Source organism: Corvus brachyrhynchos, unplaced genomic scaffold (genome assembly GCF_000691975.1).
Source record: "Corvus brachyrhynchos isolate BGI_N302 unplaced genomic scaffold, ASM69197v1 scaffold466, whole genome shotgun sequence".
Taxonomy (NCBI): Eukaryota; Metazoa; Chordata; class Aves; order Passeriformes; family Corvidae; genus Corvus; species Corvus brachyrhynchos.
The window spans coordinates 871,116-893,749 of NW_008238635.1; the positions used below are offsets into that span (position 1 = coordinate 871,116).

Consider the following 22,634-nt stretch of genomic DNA (forward strand, 5'->3'; position numbering starts at 1 on the left):
CGGCGGGGGGCACACGCTGTGCGGCGCGGGCCAGGCTGCGGAATTTGGGCTGGGAGAGAGGCGGGGACGGGACATAAGCCAGCCCCGAACTTGCTGTGGGGAAGAGGGAGGGAACCGAGTGTTTCGCTCGCCGGGCTTTGGTGCAGCCCAGGTTTTCCCAGAAGCGTTTTTGGGAGACAGCAGGGTGGTGATGCCGCTGCTGTGGTGGGGAGGCCAGGGTAGAGCTCCAGCTTCACAAGAGCAGTGCCAGGAGTACCGCCCTGAACCCCCTCACCACTGCCACCCTGCTCCCTCTCACCTCCACCCAGCACCCCATCACCACCACCCTGAGTGTGGTCACCCCGGCGCCGCCCTGACGCCACCCTCTGTCCCTGGGAAGGGGACACTGCAGCCAAGCAGGAGGTGATGGAGCGTCCCCAGGGAAGGGGGCACCCCAGGACCTACCCCTGGTCCATGCAGCATCCAGGGTGCTGTATGGATGCTATACAGCCATGGATAATGATGGCTGTTTCGACCTGGGAAGACGCTCCTGGCTGTGCAGGGCTTAGTGGTGGCCTCGGCATCGCTGGCTTAAGGGTTGGACTCCATGATCTCAGAGGGTTTTTTCAACTTAAATGATTCTGTGATTCAATATTTTCAAGCTGTGATCCCAGTTCCACTGGGATTGCCACCCCCACCCTTCACTTGCTACTTTCTCTCCGGTGGATTTCTTTTTTAACACCATGTCAGGATATCCAGGAATTGCTGAATCCCAGCTGCTTTCCAGTCCAGGGCAGTGTTGCGATGCTGACAGCTGGGCAAGCTGCGACTAGAAAAATGTTCTGCTGGAATTTTTCTGGTTGGACTGAGTCCTTGTGGATTGCAAAATCCCCACATTTGCCCTCCTTGCCCTCCTTCATGCTCCAGAGACAGTGGCTTGGCTTTACTGCTTCAGCCTTGGTGCTGACTTGTCGAGCTGGGGTAGCCAGGGCTATCTGACCCTTCAAGGCTCCTGGGAAACAGCCTCATGTTCCCAGTGCTGTGACTTGGCAGCACCAGGAGCAATGCAGTGCTGGGAATAGGAGGAAAGAGAGATAGAGAGGAGGGTGGAGGGATGTAGGCAAGTTGGCTGCCAGCTTCTGCTGCCCTCCTGCTTCTTTCACCCTAGTGCTGCAGTCGGAGAGGTGAGACACCCTCAGAAACACACACTGTAGGCTACAGCTTGTGCTAAGTGCCTCCTCATAGCCTTGGGGAAGGTGTTACTCTCCTGTGGGAAACACCAATTTTTCCCTAAAGATTTGCTGCTTAACGCCAGGAACTTTTCTCTTGGTTTTATGCTGCAGGATGAGGATCCCTGGGCTTTGCATCTTGTGGCTCACTGCATCCCAGTTTCTCATATCCCAGTTCACCCTATCCTGACTCATTCCATCCCATCTCTCCATGACCCAGCTCACCCCATCCTATTTCTCCCTTGTCCCCTGACCCTATCCCAGCCCCCTGCTTCCCAGCTTACCCCATTCCAGCTCTCCCCCCTCACTGAGCTGCAGCCATTCCCTGTTTTGTCAGGACAAATCCCCCTAGGAAAATGTCATTCCCAGGGTACACAGAAGCCACCTGGGTGCTGACAGTCTCCCTGACCACTGTACAGCACCAGACACCACAGTGCCACCTTTGAACTCCCTCTAATAGGATTGCCTAAAAATATTTATTATCAGAGCTCTCCAAGGGTGAGCATGTCTGGAAGCGTTAGGCGTCAGGGTGCCTGTCCCTGGGCTTGGGAAAGTGAAAGCCCAGCCTGTCCCTGGCACCTGGGAGGTTTGCTTCATTCCCTGGGCAAACAGCCTCACTGGGGCTCCACACTTTTGTGTTGCTGATTTAATTTGGCAGAGGCCTTGACAAGGGAGGAGCTGCTGGCCTTGGACCTTCCCCAGATTTTCAGGGGCCCCCTTGAACATGGTGCCTTGGCAGCCTCTTGGCTTCAGGCAGGAGCACTGTGATGATGTGCCAGAGGTGGTGGGCACTGATAAACCCGATGTCTTGGAATGCTGCTACCTGTGAAGGGGCGTCTTGATGCCATCGAGGGTGGTGATGCCATTAAACTGAGCTGGGAAGCATCAGATAGACTTCAAGAAGCTTAGAATTAATGCAAGAATGCACAGATATAATCAGTCAGTCCACTATTCTCTCTCCCCAGCATCCTCTTCCTCACAGCTGACCTGTAAAGGTCCCTTCCAACTCAGACTGTTCCATGATTCCATCGTGGTCCATAGGAGATGCTTTGAATGAATCCAAACAGCTCTCGATGCTTGACCCTGTGGATGTCTCCTGCAGCAAGGTGTGCCAAGGCTCCATGAAAAAAAGGTACATTTGCAGGAATTTTGAACCTGCCACCTCCTAGTTCTGTCTGGCATGCAGCATATCTGGGATCTAAGGAATCGTGCTTTGTTTCTGGGAAGCTTTAATGGGCGAGAGGAAGCCGTGACTCAGCCGCTGATGAATCACTGCAGCTCCAGATTGTCTCCCTGCTTGCTGGTGCCCCTCAAGCACAGGAACTGAGTGAGCCAATGCCAGCCAAGCTCCTGTCACCTCATGGGATGTCAGTCTGAGCCCAGGCCCAGGACCAGCTGGAAATCAAATCCCACCTCCAGCTCCTGTTTTCCATCCACCCTTCCCAAAATCCTTATTTCCATGCGAAGCCTTTCCCATGCCGAAAAGTGCCCCGATAACTTCCATTTCCTCCTAAGTCCCCCTCAACCCTTAATTTGATTTTGAAAACACTACTCATTTTACACTGAAGATAGAAAGACCCTCTTGCTTCTCCCTTGTTTCATTGGATTCAGCCAATTTTGCTACCAGTTTGCCCTGTTGCACAGCTGTGAGCTTCACTCCTTGATAACACCCAGCTGATACCCAGGGTCGGTTTATTTGGGGTTTTCTGGGCACGGTGGGATGGGGCGAGTGGTAGAGTGATTGCAGACATGATCACACCTTTCTTCCCCAGCTGCTTCCTCTGCTCTCTGGTGGTGATTTCTATTTGCAGACGCTAGTCTGGCTTAAAGTAAGCAATGGAAAACTCGGCTCCCAGAGAAACATTCCTCTCATTTTTCCCCCATGCTTGTGCCTTTTCCCCTCCCTCTCCCCCTCCCACAAAAAAAAAGCCTGCAGTTTAAACACCAAAAATAACGCATGCCCTGGTCGTGGACTGGATAAAAATAGCAGCTCTTGGTATTTAGCAGCAGCAATGGGTTTTCTGGCTTTGGAGGAAAATGAGGAGCAGGGATGGGATGGGATGGGATAGTGATAGTGACAGTGACTCTTGATGCACGAGTGGAGGACAAACACAAAGCTGGTGTTTTGGGGGAAGCTGCTTCATCCCCTCCTCTCCCTCATTTGGTACCAACTGGGCTCTGTCCCCTCCGGGAAGGGGGGAGCTCTGAGGGTAGGTTGGGCTCAGGTGTCCCAGTCCCACCTGGGTCCCACCTCGGGCTGTTTTGGCACTGCCCTTAAGTCTTGGGGCTAAGTCCCATGTAGGCAGTGATGGGGGCAAATGCTGCTCTTAGGGAAGATGCCCCAAAGCTGGTGGGTTTTTGGGGGTGCCTCTTGCCCACCCATCACTTGGGAGGCTTTGCAGCTGGGCTTGCCAAGGTGGGTCAGGATTTGCAGGATCATCCCTCCCTGGTGCTTAGACGAGAAGAATGCTGGGGTAGGGCGTGAGGTGGGGTCCTTGGATGCCTCCTCAAATACTGCTTGATGTGAGACTGCGTGTGTTGAGAAAGCTGCGGTATGAGGGACCTCTGGGCAGGTGAGGAGGAGGAGGAGGAGGGGGTGGTATGTGTCTGCTCAGGGCACATTTCAGTGTTTGGGTTGTTTAGAGCTGATTGTTTTGTGTGTGTGAGCCTTCAGGAACTCCTTCCTGAGGAAATCCTACAGGCAGCCCTGGTGGCAGGCAAGGGGGAGAGGGAGACACACCGGGAGGTGGGGAAAGAGCCAGGGCTGGGCGCGTCCCGGCAGCATGACGTGGTGCCTTCCCTTCTAGGAGCACTCAGGGATCAGGGATATGTGAAAGCCAGGGAGGGAAAACCTGTTGGTGAATGGGGGTGCTCCTTCCCCCAGCATGGAAATGGGGTCAGTGGCAGCATGCAAGGGCTGGATTTGTGGAAGGTGTGAACCAGAGGCAGAGGAGCAAGTGGCACTTGGGCACGGTCTGGCGCCTCCCAAGGACCAGCATATGCCCCCAGTTGTAGGAAGCGGTGGCTTGTGCCTCCTGCAGCCACCCGCAGGGGTTTCCCATGCCGGATGGGTGTCGGATCTGATCTGCCAAGGTGGATTTTTAGGTGAAAAACCGGTTGTGCCGGCCATCCCCTCTGTCACAGTGCTTCCTCTGGCTCAGCCCCACGATTCCGAGGAGCAATCAGCAGCTATCCCTCAGTGCTGCCTTCCCCCAGAGCCCAGCTGAGGTGGGCAGGGAGAGCCAATCCTGCTTTTTAATGCTATGCAGATGTCAAATTAGTAGTAGTATTTAGATTATTTTTATTATTTGTTTCCCTCCATAAGCCAGTCCCATGGGGGAAGCTGCTCCCGGAGATCTGTGGTGAGCTGATGTCCCTTGGCTCAGGATCACATGAGGATTTTGGCTGGTGGTATTGGAGGCACTGGAATGTTCTGTGCTGCCCTTGGGGCTTAGCTCCTGCCTGGGGGGGTGGGGGGGTGGGACTATCTGACCTTTGTTCTTCACAGTTCAAAGTCTTCCTGCTCCTCATCTTGTTTGCTACCAGGGGTCCGTGGGGAGAATGCAGCTGGGTGTCAGGGCTTGGGCAGGGCAGCTTTTCGGGAGCTCACCCACCCCTCAGGAGGGAACCGAGAGAGAAATGCAAATTGTGGTGGGTGAAAGAGGGGAAAAACAACCATGACCTGTCTCCTTGGGGTGCTTTGCCTCTTTCTGCCCCTCTGCAAGGGAGAGCAGGTTGCCGTATTTTGAGGGGCAGAGGCAGCCTTAAGTTGTGACTGGGGAACCAATACAAGGGGTGAACAGGCAGATACCATCTGGTTTTTGGCCTGACTCGAGTGCAGCAAGGGGACATTGGACCAGGAGCAGGGACAGACCCTGTCCCCAGGAGTGAGGGAACAGTGCTGCCCCGATGCTCCTCCAGCCCCATCCCCTCTGCTGCTCCTCTCCCGAGTGCCTGTTTCCAGCGCCTTCTGAAATTCTTAGAGGGAGGATTTCCTACCTCATCCCACTCCTTCTCTTGCTTTTAGGGAGGGTTTTTCTCATAACCATTTGCAGAGTTGCTTCCTTAACTCCCTCTTTTGTTGTGACATCGACGAGTGCAGGGGACAGCACGGGGACAAAGGCCTGTTGTGGTGAACAGAGGCGGTTTGTGTTCCCACCACATCCTGGTGTGCTCTGCTCTGCTGCTCAGCAGCCACACCAGCCCCGGTTCCTGTGGAGGAGCAGTGCCGGGGAGATACCCTGGGTGGGAGCAAGAGGATTAGCCATGCTGCTGGGAGAAGCCTGCTACAGGACTGCTGCACACTTTGATGTTCCTACTGACAGCAGAGAGCAGTCCAAAACTATTGGGAAGGGAGAGAAGTGCTGCTGTAAGGACAAGGGAGGGATGGGTTCACACTGACAAGGGCAAGGTTAGATGGGATATTGGAAGAAATTCTCCCCTGTGAGCATGGTGTGGCCCTGGCACAGGGTGCCCAGAGAAGCTGTGGCTGCCCCATACCTGGAAGTGTCCAAGGCCAGGTTGGACAGGGCTTGGAGCAACCTGAGATAGTGGAAGCTGTCCTTGCCCATGGCAGGGGGGTTGGAACTAGATGATCTTTCAAGGTCCTTCCCAACCCATTCTAGGATTGATTCTGTGCTTATTGAAACAAGTAGCAAGCAGAAAAATTGCTGGCTATGGTGCACGGAAGGGAGATAAGCCTTGGAGGCTGCTTTTCACAGCACTCCTCATCCCAGAGAGAGTGGACAAATCAATAAAATTTTAAATCCCTGCGTTTAGATTTGAAATTTAGAAGAGATAATCTCTAAATTGTTTTACATTCTACATAACTAAGCATTAGAGTCCACAGGCCCAGGAGTTAAAAATATAAAAATGGGAATGAGAGTTTTAAAACGGATGATGGACACGTGCCATCTTATGAGGGGAAATGAAAATCTGAGAATGTTGAAGATGGTGCTATCAAAATCACATCTCATAAGGCATAAAGCAGCTGCGAATTTATGGCACAAGGCTTCCCCTTCATCAACCTGCTCCAGCCTTGCTCTTGGAGGCATTGCACCTCCTCCTGCCACGCTCTGTGCTCCTGGGCCAGCATTTTCCTCATGGATTTTTTGGGCTGGGGTTGCAGGATGTGTTGTTGGGAATGTGTTGCTTGAGCTCTGTGTTTGGGATGGGTGCCCAAGGTCCTTGCTGAGGACCTTTGTGCACCCTCCTGATGTTTGCTGTTGGAACAAAGTTCCTGAGCATCACTCATGCAAAAAGGGGACTTTGGTAAGAGGGCTGTGATGAAATAGCACTGTATAAAGTGCAGATGGGGGGGATGTGGTGGCTGGAAGTGCCTGAAGAGGAGTGTGCTGTGCCTGGGAAGGTATGCTTCTTGGAGAGGCTGGAAATAGGAGATCCCACCACATGCAGGACTGTGTCTAGATTATAGTGGTGGCTGTGAGCCGTGCAAGGGCAGAGGGGGCCAGAGCGATGAGAGTGGTGGGCACATGTGATGGGGCAGGAGCTCCCTAGGGTGTAGCGTGATGAGGCAAAACCCTTCCCTGGCTTAAATCAAAACTTGTAGCATTTAGAAAAGGGCTTTTGCCCGCCCTCACTCCCTTCTCATCCCATCTGACACGTGGAGCTGGGCCTTGACTCTGATGTTGGGAGGCGGGTTACGATCCAGAGGGATGCTGCAGCTCCCCATGTACCTGCCTTCTCTAGGTGCCGACCTCTGCGTGATACATGCCTGCCTCTTGTTATTAGTTATTGCAATAGGAAGACTGTGTTTCCTCCAGGTGAGTTTTTTGGGGGGGTTCTCTGCAGGAAATGGAGGTCCCTGGGGGCCTCACTTGGCCCCAGACATGCTGAGTGGGGGGGCACAGTGGAAGGTGTTGGCCTCCTCTTAGGGACCATAAATAAAACACCCTGGACTGGGTCAACTGCTTGAGACTGGGATGACAAGTACCAGCACAGGTAACCCTTCCTCCCCATCCCAAACACATCTCCATCCCTCAGCTCCTCCATGCACAGGCCTTGCCTGAAGGGTCTTCCATGGCATTGACTACCTTCAGACACAAAAAAGTTCATTTAATCCAGACAGTGGAGCCCGTCAGGCTTCACTCTTGGCTTTTGGTGTACCAAGGGTCATGGCCAAGGTGGGACATCCCCTCTCTCACAACTTCCTTTTTTTGCCTCCCAAATCTGAGCAAGAAAGAGAAGTTGCCACGAAACAGACTTCTCTGTTTTGTCTCTCTGAAATCAAATTTAGAAAATATTGAAGTGGTCTGGCAGAAGAGCTGCTTTCAGGCTTTCTCATCCTGTCTGACTACGTGTCAAACGAGAAAACTCTAAGCAAAGAGGTTTAAGTAAAGTCTTCATGTGAAATAAGAGAAGAATTTCAACATCTTCTGAAGTTCATGCTTGTCCTAGAGATTTTTGCTCATCAGTGTTGGGGTTCTGTTAGAGGATTTTTTTGTTGTTGTTGTTTTCCACTGAGAGTGTATTCTGCTGCAACTAGCCTTCCAATCTGTTTTTTGGTGGGGTTTCCATCATGTTGGGAATAGATTGCTGTTTAAATCAGGCAAATGGTTTTGACTGAAGATTTTGGGGTTGTTTCCCTTTGCTCCCAAGCATTCCTACCACAGCTTTGCTTTCTCTGGCTGCAGATTGCAGAGCCAAGAGCCTCTCTAGCTCATGGGAGCAGCTGAATTTATTAGCAAAACGTCTTGTGCTGGGCTGAGGCCAACGCGCAGCTCCCTGCCTTCCTGTGGTTAGTGGACTGACCATGCTGACCTGACTTCATGGCCACTTCACTGCTATTTATTTTAACAGCATAGTTGGGCCTGGGGGGGACTTGGGAGTCTCTGGTCCCACCTTCTGCCCAAGGCAGCCCTGGGGTTGGATGAGGTTGCTCAGGGCTTTTTCCAGCCCAGTCCTGAACACTTTCAAGGATGGAGATGGCACCACCAGCCAAAGTTGGGCTGCCCCAAAACTTCCTGCCACTGTTTTTTTGTTACACTGCATGTGCTAGGTCTATCAGCTGCTCTGTTCCTCAAGGTTTGAATGTGAATCTGTGCTAACAAGCCCCCCGTGCTCCTCCCATGGGGTAACCAAAGATCAGGGACAGGGCATGTGTGTCCCTTCTTGGCATGCGGTTGGGGCTGGAATGCTGCTGGGCTTGGATGCACGAGGACCCTGGTCCCACCCCCACTCCCAGACAGGCACACGGCTCACTCCTTCAGTATCTTTTATTAATGTATAGAAAATGCATTAAAAAAAGGAACTATACATAGCCTAAGAGCGGTCAGGACTAAAAATACTAGTTAACAATGGTTAACAAGCGCTGATCCCATTCTCCAAGCTACATTTTCATTACAAGGTGGGGAGGGTAGTTTAATATATTATTTATTTATATTATAGATTTTATTTATGCATTTATTTACTTTTCTCTTCCCCCTCATTTGGTTGCAGTGGTTTGTTTGAGTTCATCAGAACCTGTCCAAGGCATTTCATTGCCTCTGTTCTCCCTTCTTATTTATCTTTTTTAGGTTTTTTTAACGTATTAAGCACATTTCCAGGGTAATGCCTGTACACAGGGGGCTGCTTGTTTAGGTCTTTGTGTCACCATCCTTCTGAGAAACCACTGACAGCTGAAGAACTGCAGGCTGGGCATTGAGGCGGGTCTAGGCATCAGGATCTCCCAAGGGAAGGGCCTTTCCCTCCCACTTATCCCAAATTTCCCCTCTGGAAGGGGAAAACCACCATCAGGATTTTAGGAAGCTACCACCACCATCAGGATTTTAGGGAAGGGGAAGGTGACCCTGGAGGTGCTGGTGGTCCCCAGGGGGCTCTGTTGGGTTTTATGGCCATCCCAGGGTGCTTGGCTGGCAGAAACAGGGATGGGCTTCTTGTTTGGCCCTGGGACAGAGCCCTTTCTTAGTGGGTGTAAGCATGAATTAAAGGGGGTTTTTTTGGGTGAGAGTTCTTTGCTGGCAGTGTTTGGTAAAGTCAAAACTTGTGGGCATTTCTGGGGGGCACAGGACAGGGGGTGTGTGGTCACCCCAGGATGTGGTGGTGGGGACATACCAGCAGGGCAGCTCTGGGCTGGGATGAAGGTCACATGCTGGCATGGAGGTGAGGCACCAGGAGGGTACTTTGGCTCCTGCTGTGTTTTGTCAGGTTGCTCTGAGCCTGTTGTGGGATGGGGACACCACTGGCTGAGCCCTCACCAGCTGCATCACTGGGAGCAAAGGTGGCATGAGCCAACCCGGGCACTTCACCTGGGATAAGCATCGCTTTGGGAAGGAGGCAAGAGTGCATTTAGGCTGGTACTGAGTTGCCCATGGTAAAGTAATGCAAAGATAAGGAGTAGAAGCAGACTTTTCCCCAACCTTTGTGTGGATCCTCTCCTGGTACCTTCCTACCAAAACCCAGCTACCCCTGGGGAGAGCCCAGCCTCTCTCCTTCTTGAAATTACTCATTTATAGATGCTATCACTTTACTAAAAGCAGCTTTTCCTTTCAGGACTCTTTTTTTCTTTGGTTATGTTTCAGTGCAGTGTGCAATGGGAAGGTGGTCTTGGAGAATGGAAACAGAGGGAAATGAAAATTAGGCAAGAGATGAAAGTTCCTTTGTGTTTCCCTCCAGGATTTTGGGGTTAGAAATAAGAGGTGGCTTTGAAAGGCTGTGAGGGTCATGGGCACACGTGGTGTTCTGCTGTGTGAAGGACTGGATGTGCTTGTTCCTGCTTCCTGTTACATGAAATGGCATCTTGCAGTGGATGCTGTGGTTTGGGTAACAGCTTCATGTTTCTTTTTGGGCTCTGGAACAAACCCAGGACGGCAGTGGAGCCACCAGAGCCCAGTGACAATTCACATGCTGGAGCCAAGGTCTCTCAAGATGAGCACTGCACCAGATCTAGGCTTGGTTTCTGTGAATTTCAGGGCCAGACCTGGTCTAGCTGGAGAATGAACTAGCCCATCCAGTTATGGAGGGTGAGAAGAAACTACTTAATCATGTACTACTTAATCAATGTGGCCATTCTGTAGCATCAACGTTAAGCACGAATTTGCTTGAAACTGCTGGCAGGAGCTTTGTCCAAAAAAAAAAAAAAATTAAGGCAATATAGAAAAATAACTTTTTGGGAAATTGTATCTTGTTTATGGACAATGTGAACAGGGGATGATGGCCCGAATGACCGAGTCATCATCGCTGGTTATGTGCTCGGGCTTGAGGTGGGTTATCACCAGGAGAAAACCATGATGTGTAGAAGCTTTCCTTTAAAAGATTGTAGCGACTGTCTTTCACCAATGGCACGGAAAGGCATCTCCCTGGGATCACATGAGAGGTCAGGGACCAGCACTGATATAGAATAGCACTGAAAGAGTGGATACCATCTCCAAGAGTCTTTCGTACTTTGGGTCAACTGGGCTGACTCACCCTGGTTACAGGACTTGTAAAAGGGATGACAGAAATGAGGAGAGAGGGAGAGATACATGTCAGCAAACCTGTTTAGAGAATAATCAGCCTTTTTGAGGATCTTCTTTTGAACCTCCTGGAAAAGCTTGGCAAGCTTCGATTTTCTCTTCGATTTTAACTTTTGAAAAGAGAGGTTTCTTGCCTTTTGCTTGAGTGTGAATGATGAGTGTATGTTTCCACTGACATCTCTTCCTTTCACCTGGGTAGGTAAGCAAACAGCACCATCCACTGCCAATCTCTGCTGGTTATAACCACTGCTCCCTTACAGCTTTTGTTGTAGGATATTTCTTCCTATAAATTCTTGATGGTTTGGGGAAAAAATTTACTCTGCTGGTCTACTAAAAGCCTTCTTAGGCTTTAATCAGTTCCATCTGCTGCTTTTTGTTGGCTTTTGGGTCTTAAAGCAGGGTTGGGTGCTCAGGAGGAGTGACATGCTGCCATCTATGACAGTGGCCATGTCCTGCAAGAGATCTGGTCATTTGCAGCCTCTGACTCACCTGTTCCTCAACTGGTTGCCTTGTTGCCTGATTTGATGCCAAGGGGAAGTAAGAAGGGACTCCTCATTTACATACAAGATGTTGCTGAGCATCCTTTCTCCAGGTCAGCTTGTAAGTTGACCACATGAAGGACTGGACCCTGTATCTAATCTTGACCTCGGTGTTAGCTGTGATTTCATGGGCCAGTATGTGGCACGGAAAAGGAGGTTGTGTTTCCCACTTAATGCTCTTCTTCAGCTCTGCAGCCGTAGTGAGTAACATCAGGACATTGAGTGTGACCATGCAAGACACACTGGCCTGAATGATAAGCTACTGCAAAGCTGCCTCTGTGTTGCCATCTGAAAGATGTTTTTGAGACAAAGCAGCTTCAGTGTGATAAAACCAAATAGCAGCGTTTAGCATTTGTAATGTTCCTTTGGCTGCAAATCCAGCGATGAGCTGCATTCTCCTTGGATGCAGGGATGAGTCCCTTCTTCGAGACCAGGCCAGTGACAATGCCCAGCATTGATCAGAGCCCTTGGCAGAGCAGTGACTTGAGCATGGTGGACATTTGGGCTATGTGGAGGTGGGGTGATGACAACAGGGTGCAGACAGAGCTATCCAAAGGGTCCATCTTCCTTGAGACAGGATAAGTTAAGGATGGGAAGAGCGAACTCATTAATTCTTCCAAGGGCCTTGAAGTGCTCCAAAATCTGAATGGAATCCCTTCCAGGGATTTCCTGTTAGAGAGATGGCAATACCAAGGCACTGAGATTTGTGTCCCTCTTGTGATGGCATTGAAGAGGGATGGTGTAGGAGAAGGAAGGAAATGGGCATTCCTCAGCTTGCACTTGTCTCCCCTTAGCTGCATTGTCATAATTCCCTGTGTGCGTGGAGGCCCGTGGACAGGAGCACCTGAGCTGTGACAGCTGTTGGCTTCAGGCTGGGCTGCAGTTGTGTCATATCTTTTTATTGCTGCTCCTTCTCTGAGACTCTTTTGTTTGGGACCAATGACCTCGGTGAGAAAGAGCCTGATGGAATGTAGAAATAACAGAGGAAATGGGTCCTAGATTTCAGGACCACAAGTAGGGATTTTTCTCCTAAGTCTTCTAATTTAAGTCCTTTCTTCTCCATCAAGTTCAGCATAACCCAGGCAGATGTCATGGACCTGAAGTGGGCTGAGTTCAGTTTGGAGGAGTGGATAATGCAGGTTGGGGCTGGTGGAGTAGTTCTTATTCCCACACACCCCATGCACACGAGGATGACCTTGTGGTGGGACCAACACATGAGCTATGGACTCTCTGGAGTTTGCCTACATATGCAGATATTTGCCAAGCCCTCCTGTGAAAACTGGGGATGGGATGAGCCTTTGGTCATCCTCCCTTAGTCTCCATGTGTCCAGAGCCTGCACACAGGGGAGAGATGGGCCTCTGCCTGCTGGAAGTCTACAGGTTGGCATGAAGCTTGGGACCTCCCAGCCAGGAGGGGACTGGGAGGCAGGGAGAGGATGGGCATCCCTGGCCATGACTGGGGTGGAAATGGCCACACCAAGGTACCTGTGGGGAAAGTTTCTGCCACAAGCCCTGTGACAAACATTTCTAACAGGGTTTGCTGGGGATTTCTACATCTTTTAAAAAAATATCAAAAAATCTGTCTCTTTCTCTTTCTTCTCATGTTAAGGGCCAGAGTATTGGGATAGGGAGGCTGGAAATTTGGTATTTCTCTGGGACAGATGCAAAGCAATGAGGTCTTTCCTTTCCCATGGCCTTTCCCTGTGCCACGGTTCCCTCCAGCACTTGTGAGGGGCAGGTTGCTATCTCAGACGAGTAGTAATTTTTTTTTCCCTTTTCATATTATAAAATACAAACGAATTACAGAAAAGGTCAGGTGGTGGGAGGCAGGAGGGGTTCAGCTGGCTCAGAGCTGTAGGGACCGTCGCTTCCTCCCAGAGATGTTACGGTGGTTGTAAGGGCGCATCTTCATTTCCACAAAGGGGATGGAGAACTCGTGGCCTTTCCAATGGTACCAGTTAATCCCCTGGCAGGAGGGAGAGAAAGGCAGAGGGTAAAGAAAGACCCTAACAAGAAACTAGAGTGGGAGAAGAAGGAAGAACAAGGTTGATTGCTGTAGAGAAGCCAGAAGGAAAAATTTGCTAAAGCAGGAGCAAGAAACTCCCCTACTGCTATGGCTTGATTGGTTTTCTCCCACTGCTCAAAGGCTGATCAGATTTCAGGTAGGTATTTTTTTTAATCTAACACACTACAGCAGATGGCAGCGTGTGTGGGGCACAAAGCTTTAGCCTAGATGGCGTGAAGGTGGCTCCCTTTGCTCCAGCTGGTGTGGGGTCGTGCCACCAGTTCTGACCCTGGTGCACCAACCACACATCCCCAGCCCTAACCTAGGCTTGCTGACATGTTCCCCTAGAAGAAATTGCAGAGGCTTTCAGGCCAGCTCTGCCCTTACCTGACTGTGCCGGGACTCTCCGTACTTGCCGTTGAGGTTGGTGCGGTGGCAGTTCTTATACCACCAGGCCCCTTTGTAGGACATGGCACAGTTGGTGACGGCGACGTCGTTGTCCCTGTCCTTGGTGGAGAAGGGGCGTCCCTGGTGATAGGTGAGGGAGTCTCCTGTGGGAAGAGGTGCCATTAAAGGTGATGGAGTCCAAGTTATCTGGCCTTTTCACAAGGAAATTAGGATATTCTGGTTATGCGGTAGCCTGCCAAGCAATGGCTCAAGCAGCTGACAGTCTGGCAATAACTAACTGGAATTGTTCTCAGTTGGTTCATCTGCGGTCCTCTGCTGTCTGTTTAGGATCAGTGCAGACCATAGCAGATCATAGAGGCTTCTTGGCTTTGTCAGATAAAGTGCTTGGATATGTGTTTGGGTTTGAATTTCAGTGTTTCAGACATCAATTCAACCCCGGCTTTTGGCAGCCGTGGTTTTCTGAGGCTTAGCTCTGCTATATAACTTCAGGACGCCTTCAGCCTCCTTCTTTCCTGTTAGCCAAAGGGAGCTTTTTCTCTCAAAGGAGACCAAACATTCATCTTTTGAACCAAGATGCTTGGCCACCTTTTCTCTCTTTTGATAAGGGGAAGAAGCTTTTGGAAGGTGTGTGATGTCTTATCCCACCAAAACCTCTAACCTCATCTCACCTCCTCACTAGATAACTCGTGAAAGAAAAGCCAGAGAAAAATATGGTCAATTGAATGATGTACTTAAGGAGACATTCTTAATATGCTCCTTGGTGATCCCTAGGGACATATGAAGTGGACCCATGCTGGCTGTGTGCAATCCAGCTATGGAGAGACTTACTAGGAAACCTTTTGGCAATGAACCATTTGTTGAGCCCTGGCTCCCTTAGCTCAAGGTGGAGCAGAAGCTCCTTGTCTGGGTGGCTAGAAGCAGAGTTTGCATGGCAAAGGGGATGGAATCATGTCAGTGTGACACTATTTACTGCCATTCTTGGCAGTAGGTTGGATGCCTTGTGCCCTGGGATGTGAGGTTAGAGCAAGTGCTTTTTTGCACACCATCAAGATTCCTGTCCCTTCTCTTCCAGTGGCAACTAACTGAATAGGGAAATTCCTGCATCTCAGGTGTGCTGTGAGGTTCTACCTAGTACATGGTGGAAGTTTCATCATGGAGGCTTGCGCTGGGCACGTCTATCCCAGATAAAGGGGCTACAGTTCTACCCCTTCTCCCTTCTTGAGGAAGAGATCCCCTGTGCCCTCCCTCTAGCACCCACTCTCTTCTGGTGGGCAACTCTAACTGTCTTGAATCAACTAAGCAAGCAGGTGTGACAGTGTCCTTGCAAAACTGGGCAGTGTTTGGTCTTTACATGAGGAAGTGACTCAGAGGATTTCAGATTTTTCCATAGCTGTGGAAAGGCGATAAATACAGCCTCCAGCACGACATCGATAGCCAGCTGTGGCTATTGCCAAGTGAGATGACACCTCTGATGATTGACCTGGTTATTTGGACAGCAGTGTCTCTGATATTAAATACCTAATCCCCAATGGAAAATTCCGTGTCCTTAGTGGGATTTATCAGCCTGGTTTACATGATGGACTGCAGGAAGGCAGAAAGGACTATGGGTTTTCGCCTTGCCACTCTAGACAAGTGAGATACCATGTCGGGATTTCCTTTACAGTCTTGGACCAACCAGTCCCAGGATTTCCCAAGGTCCTTGCCAGCAAGGAGGCTGTACCTGAAGTGCCATTGTAGTCCCCAATTCGCAGTTTGTACAGGCTCCGGGAGTCGCCAATGGAGAACTTGTCGTAGTAGGCGTACGCCGCTTCCTGGCCGTCCCTCATGTCTATTCGCAGCTCGTAGCGCCCTTGGGACGTGATCTTGTGGATGTTGTCCAAGCCTGTTGAGACAATGAAACACCCAGTGAGACCTGGTGCCCGCATCCGCTCCGTGAACAAACAAGGAAAGCTCTAGGCAAATAAAACAGCAGTGGGAAATGAGAGCAAGGAGAGGAACCAAAGAGCAGCAGCACTTGTGGTGAGTGTGTATCTGCTGGCAGTGCTGGGGCCTGAGCTCTCTGTCCTCACTCAGTCTTCACCTCCCTGTGGCTGTGAGCGATGGGTTCAAGGCCCAGGTTCAGATTTCTTCATGCTGCTGAAGCTTGGAAGATTCAGCTGTTCAGCCCTGGTGCTACTTATGTTGTGTTAAGCTCCTGTACAAGCCAGGGTGTGTTTATGCTGCAGGTCCCCTTGGCTCATGTTCAGGTTTTGGAGCAGCACACTCAATTTCAGACCTGTGCTGTGTCTCCCACTGACTCCTTTCCTGCTTTCATTGGACAGCTGACTTTCTGGCCACCAGTGCAACCTGTAGTCATCCAAAGGACAAAGGTGGGTTTTGGCCCATGAAAACTGACAGCATACCCACCTCCTCTCCTAGAAGGAGCAAACTAGGGAGCTGCTGACCTTCACAATGTGGTCTTATGTGCTGTGCCTCTGCATGACTTCCCAATGTGAAGGGCAGGGAATGAACAGAAGGAAAACTGTCCGAGGGAGGATGTAGGGGAATGTGGTGAAGGGCAAGGAGCCAACGGCTGGCACAGGTGAGCAGCACAGTGCACCTGGAACTCAGGTTTGACACACCAATGAAAGGCAACCAGGGAAGGTCATACCCAGCCAAAACTCGTCCTCCAAGTTTCCAAAGCCAACCCGGTAATCTGCCCATTTCCGGAAGAAGTCGGTCAGCCCGTTCTGCCGCCGCTGGAAGACCTGATGTGGAGGAAGACCAGGGGGAAAATCATAATGCTGGAGATGAGAAATGGCTTTGCTGGGCTTTGGACACACAAGGTAAAGAAAATAATTTTTTTCTTTCCATTGTACCTGTCGGGGAGAAAATTGCAATGCCCATCCAGTTAGCATTAATTGCAGCCATGCAATTAATTCACGTGCAGATATAGAAACCAAAGAGATAATAGATAATGTCCAAAGCAAATCAGTGATAGAATAGGAAGGAATTGGCCTTCGAGGTTTCTGCTTCAGCTAATGCATGGTGCCTCTGGTTTTCTAGCACATAATTCTGCTTTGAGCTGGCTCTTTCTGTGATATCCAAGGGGGTGCTCTGAAGCAGAGTGAGAGGGAAATTTACTGGCTAGAAATCAGCATTTGAGGAAGCCCATTTTTTTGGTTTTGACTATACATCTAGCAGGCAGGATTTTGTGTAATGTGTGTAAGTAAGAGTTTGACATGAATAAGATCAAAGCACCATGGCATTATTTACTTACACTGTCAGTCCATCTACATCAAGACAAGCAGTGTTTGTGCAATTCAGAAGCCAAACAGGCATTTGTTTCTGAAGTTCTCCTGTGCAGACTCAATTGGGGTGATGCCTGACACCCTCCTTCTGCGGGCAGCGTGAATCATTCCCCGTGAAAGCTACCAGCCATTAATTTCATTTCTAGAGCAATAAATCAGCTTCACTCACAGATTTTGCTCTCCAGAAGCACTGCAAACACGTCAAATAAATCAAAGGGCACTTCTCCAAGTGTAACTATTATTACCAGAGCGTGGGCCATTCCCTGTGGCATGGGAAATGAAGCGTGTGATACTGAGCCTGCTGTCACTGCCGTGCACTGTGGTGCTTTGCTGGTAGGGGCTCAGTCACTTTGTGATGGGGACAAATGCAGGACAACCAGGTGGATACTCACGATCCAGCCGCCTCCGTCGGTGGTCATGTCGCAGTACACTGGCACCCGCTGGCTGAGGTCCCCGTTGATGGAGATGGTGTAGACACCGCTCAGTGTGTCTCCGTTCATCAGGTGCTGGGCGCAGTCCTGAGGGTTAGCAAAGACACGTCCTCCTGCAAAATCAAAATAAAAAGGCAAAATTCAAGCAAAGAGACACCTTTTCCCCATGCCTCAGTCCCCACAAGTTTCTGTGTTCCAAGTAATTCCACGGGGCGGTGAGACTTTACACCTGCCGTCAACTTCAGAGGAGTTACTGGAAAAAAATGTGTGTGTATATTAATTATTCTTCCATATGTCCTATATTGGAAAGGTGCATGGTAACAATCACGATGAATGATGAGGCATGTCACTTCTTGGACCATCTTTCTGCACTGTGTCTGAAACCCTGGGGTTTAAGCTGTCACCAGCATATTTAGACAGCTGTGAAAATACCAAAACCTGCTCTCCTCTCAGGATTGCCAGCTCCAATCAAGTTTTATAACTTTACTCATTCCAGGGGGATTCTCCTGATTCTCCATGCCCTTGGAAATGATGGTGGACTCACGCTGAACTAATTGTCACTTGCAAACTGAGCAGGAAGGAGGCTGTGTGAGATGCTAGAGATAGGCAGCATGGGCTGTGTGACTGTGCTACAGGTGTTCTCTAATGAGGAAACATCTTATTTTGTGATCAGAGTTTAGGAGAGTCTTAATTATGACAATTTTTCTGGCAGTATTGCAGTGTCAACTCTGGGAACAGTGTTGTCTTATGTAAGAAAAAAGAGGGCAATACACCTTTTTCTTTGGTGTTGGTACATATGGATGAAAGAATAAATGAGTGCAGAGCTGGTAATGTGGATGTGGTTTTCAAGGATGTCTCTGTAACAAACTGAGAAGGTGTGAGGGACCTTCAGATCTTCTAAGCTGTGTGTCTTCTAAGCTTCCATCACAGTTGTGTAGTGCCCCATAGAACCAAGGCACAACCCTTGTCTTTTGCTTCCCACATGGGTACATCCCCCCCCCACCTTGTGACCTGAAGACTTGGAGGTCATTACTGTGTCCAAATGTTGAACACCCCCTCTTTTTTTCCCCCATCTTCATGGTCTGTAGCACAGTCTGGCGAGACACTGTTTGTATTTTATAGTATCCAACAATGAAAACTTCTTCAATGACAACCACTTCGAGCTCCCCTGAGCTCTGTGGAGATTGCTTGTTTCTTAATTTATATTCCTATCTTTAAGAGCCAAGGAGACCTTGAAAGACATTTCAAACCACTATAAATTATAAATACTGTATCTGTTTCTTCCTTTTGTGTCATCTGTATACAATTCCCCAAGAACCTTATACAAACATGAAACAAAAGAGGCTGAACCATTAATATGTCAGAGGGAATACAAGAATCCCGGGATGTGTACTGCAAGCAGAAGGAAGCAAAACAATTTAAATTAAGCCTGGGTGGTTTTCTTTCCTTCTTTTTTTCTGGTCTCCTTAAAGACAAGTCCTTGTTCTCTGCAAACAAAATGCCTTGATGCATTGCCAGAGTAAGCTGAATTCCAGGTCCGGATGCTTTGATGAGAGATGCTGTCCGTGGATTGCATTGCCTTGGTGACAGTTCCTGGTTGGTTCTGTCTCATCGGTACTGGGGTAAGTGGGGAGAAACAGACTTGTTGCTAATGCCTATCTTCATCTTAAAAGCAAGTTAAACGCGTTGGGTGCTGCATCAGCTGGCAATGGTGGCTAAGGTTGCTGAGGTCTGAGGACATTTCTCTTTGATGGAAAAGGTGCTCTCCTTGCCTGACGTAAGTGGGTTTCTGCTGCTTTATCCCACCTGAGAAGTCACCCCCATGCAGCTTCATCCCTGACTCCCAAGCAGCCTCAAGGATCACATGTATTTTTTCATCACCTGCCTGAATTGTACTGGCTTTATTTGCATGTGTAAGAGGCAAGAATAACAGGAAAGCCTGTTCTGTAGATGCATTAGAGAAGTCATTTCTCCTTTTGTGGATGTAAATAGTTTCTGTTATCTCTTAAAAGCAGGTGAAGGGAACTTTGCATGCAACTGAGATGGGGAAGTGTATCCACAGCAGATTCCAGGAAAACTCTCCTAACTGAACTTGCAGCGCAGATGGGAGGAATTTTGGTGGACATCATCTTGAGACCTCTCAGTGCTTTTGACGCCCAGGAAAAACATGATTGGATTCAGCCCTGAACAAGATGCATTCTGTCTGTAAGTGCCCTGGGCTAGCCATGCTTTTCAAAGAGGATGAGGGACAATTTGCTTTGCATAATTTCTGTTATGAATGGTTGCAGAGAATGGCAGCAATGGTGACATTCTCATGCAAGCATCATCCTTGGAAGCATAAGTATTCTGTGAGGGTTGTGGTGACTATGGATGCCCACCTTTTGACTTTGAAAGGAAACCATTCCCATCTTTTCAGTGCCTTAGTGGATTGGGAATGCTCTAGAATTAGAGTGGGGAGGAATAATGCAATTAGATAAAGTCAGTGGATTAGATAAAGTGCTGGCCCTGCTGTCTGAGACTCCACTGGTGGTGGTGGAGATGCACCTGCTTGGTATTTCCAGGGATACCCCATCCCTGGAAACTTTCAAGGTCAAATTCAACAGGCAACCTGATCAACTTGAAGATGACCCTGCTCGCTGCAGGGGGACTGGACTAGACAGCCTTTAAGGATTCTTTCCAACCCAACGTGTTCTATGATTCTTTGATATTTGTGAGCAATCAGATCATGTCTACAGCATGGAGCCACTGGCTGGCTCCTCTCCCAGGAGCATACCTGTTGATACATGTTGTTGATTTTAGTGGGTATTTTTTCCTCTGTTTATGCACTTGAGGACAGACATGGGCAAGGCAAAGGGCCTGGTAGATATTTCCTGGTCTGAAGCTCAAACCCCTGGGCTGGGTCTTGTGTTTGAATTATAGATCCTTCAGCCATTAACTGTTTGTAACAAAGCAGCACTGTGGGTCACAGCATCGTAAAAGTACCTCTCTGTGGATCCTGATGGAAAGCTGCCTGAGGAGGGAGAGTACCTAAGAGCAGTCCATTCCTACCATCATGACATGTGGGCTCACCTCTGCCTGTCTGAGGGGATGCAGCACGAGTCCTCACCTGTGGTGAAGGTGGTGGAGATGAAGCCGCTCCGCACGGCGTTCTGGGCAGCTTGCAGGCGCACGGTGTACTCCGTGGTCTCAGAAAGCCCCTCCAGACGGATCCACGTGTCCTCAGCATCCACAATCAGCTCCTGTACATGGGTCCCAGAAGGAGGCAGACACCAAGAGCAACAGATGAGAAAAGCGATGGGGAGCCTAAAGAGCAAGTGAGGAGGGAAGGGAAGCCACAAGCTACTGCAGCCCTTGGAGCCTGGCCGAGGAGCACTGCATGACTGCTTAGACCCCTGGACTGAGTGAACATGAGATCAGTCAATATAGCCAACATTTCGGAACGGTTTGGGTGGGAGAAGGCTGGTTTGGAGACAGATTTAAAGGTTTGCAGTCAGTGTGCTCTGTTTCCTGGCTCTCTTGGGATCTGTGTGCCCTCGGTACAAGACATGACTGATTGCCCAAGCAGTGCAAGGAATGGAGCTGGCCAGACCTGGTTCTCAGCCAGTTCTGACTCCGTCGATTCCTGTCATGCTAATTTTTCTGGGTGTTGGCCAGTGCCACACAGCGTTATCGAACCCCTTCACAAAGCTATTATCCTCTGGCTGCTGCGAGCCAGTCACACCAGCAAAGGAAACTGGACTATGTGCCATGACATATTTCTGATAGTGTTTGTTGCAGCTCCTCCAGACAGGCAGATGTGGACATACTCATTACATAATCAAATTGTATTGTATTGCAGCATTAATTAGCTGTCTGTGCCTATCTTCCTTTTTGCAGGAAGGGCAAATGGCCTTTTTAGCATCTCTGTCTGCAGAATAATATTCTCCTGCCTCAGCTTGCTTGTGTTTCACAAGCTGTGAATTTCCCCTTTTCCTCCAAACTTCCCAGGTAACCCCTCTATGCCCATACCAGCAGGTGTGCATAAACATTTTGCCTTAGACAATCTCTTCTTACTTTTTCCTATCATCCTGCTTAGCAGGAAGTAGTGTCTGCCCTTCTGGTCTCCCTGAGCTGGTGAGCATCATTCTTTTGCTTTGTTTGGCTTCTCCTGCTCGTTTTACCATGGTCTTGTTATTCCCTGACTTGATGAGCCTCTTTTTTGTGAGGACTCGCTCACCTTCCGGCTGCCATCGGTGGATCTGTATGTCATGACGTAGTTCTCGATCTCTCCCACAGGAGGAACCCAGGAGAGCAGGGCGCTCCGTCGTGTCACTTCACTGGCTGTCAGATTTGTTGGAGGATCCAAAACTGCAGGAGTGGACAGGGACCCAGGGAAGTGCATTTTCTCACGTACAACCACCTCAGCCCTGCTTCCCAACCCGGTACACTGGGATTCAACCTCGCAACACTGAGCTACAGCGCAAAGTCCATCCTCACCCTGAGCTTCAAGACCTCATCACCCATCCCCAGTCTTGAACAGAGCTCTGCAAACCCTCTGGAAGTCCTCCTCTACCTGCATGCCACCTTAAGGGTAACAGCTGGGAAATTCATGTGCTGTGGGACCTGTCAAGCTGCTTGTGAGCAAAACGGGTTGTCATGTTCTTCTGGACTATGGCCTTGGGCAAAAAAAACACCTGGTCAAGCATCTGCTCAGGAAACCACATCCAGTAGAAATCACTGAAAGAAAGGGATGAGGGGGATGGATGGATGGACAGATGTTGAAAGAGTGAAAATAATGGTTGATGCTTGTTGATTAAAATTCTGATCTTGTGTTTGGAGAACCACCTTGGATGTCTACCCTAACTCTTCCCTTATGCTGGTATTTGGGATTGGTTTTTGTGTCCTTTTGGCATGTGGCTACCTCAACGCCCACGCTATGTAACAGGAGCTTTGGCTCAGCCTTGCTGGCTGCTTTTCCTGGGGTGGGTGCATGGCTGGGGGTGAGGAGTGAGGGAGGTGACTGTACATACGAGTAGTGAAGTTGGTGCTGATGGTCTGGCTGGTGAGAGGCCCATTGGTGGCATACAAAGAGACTGTGTAGGTGGTACTGGGCAGCAGGTTGCTCAGCTGGTACTCCTGGTTGTCTCCATCCACGAGAATTGTTTCTCCTGCAACTGTAAGCAAAAAGGGAAGAGTTAGGGTAGACATCCAAGGTGGCTCTCCAAAATGTGTCTCTGGATATGACCTCATGAATAAAAGCATTTCTACTGCTGAAACACCATAAGGTACTGTGCAGCAGCT

The 22,634-nt window shown here is 49.6% G+C and overlaps 1 protein-coding gene and 1 long non-coding RNA gene across 6 annotated transcripts in view; one reads left to right on the plus strand and one right to left on the minus strand.

Annotated features, from left to right (window-relative positions):
- Positions 1-5,800: 5,800 nt before the first annotated feature.
- LOC108447440 lies at positions 5,801-22,621 on the plus strand. 5 transcript variants are annotated; one of them, XR_001862993.1, is made up of 4 exons: positions 5,801-6,991; positions 18,827-18,976; positions 19,367-19,559; positions 21,630-22,621. It is a non-coding gene; the product is annotated as an uncharacterized LOC108447440 (long non-coding RNA). The 5 variants fall into 5 exon arrangements; XR_001862994.1 differs by having other exon boundaries at positions 19,370-19,559; XR_001862991.1 differs by having other exon boundaries at positions 5,801-6,576; positions 6,918-6,991; positions 18,827-19,559.
- Positions 8,426-22,634, minus strand: part of TNR (tenascin R) — a 35,471-nt gene continuing 21,262 nt past the window's right edge. Inside the window, exons 16-23 of the mRNA XM_017737439.1 lie at positions 22,364-22,507; positions 21,571-21,701; positions 20,461-20,593; positions 17,316-17,467; positions 16,284-16,380; positions 15,354-15,515; positions 13,613-13,776; positions 8,426-13,186 (exon numbers count right to left, since the gene is read on the minus strand). Of these exons, the coding sequence (XP_017592928.1) occupies positions 13,067-13,186; positions 13,613-13,776; positions 15,354-15,515; positions 16,284-16,380; positions 17,316-17,467; positions 20,461-20,593; positions 21,571-21,701; positions 22,364-22,507 (1,103 nt within the window). The 3' untranslated portion in view covers positions 8,426-13,066. The remainder of the gene's footprint in view (positions 13,187-13,612; positions 13,777-15,353; positions 15,516-16,283; positions 16,381-17,315; positions 17,468-20,460; positions 20,594-21,570; positions 21,702-22,363; positions 22,508-22,634) is intronic.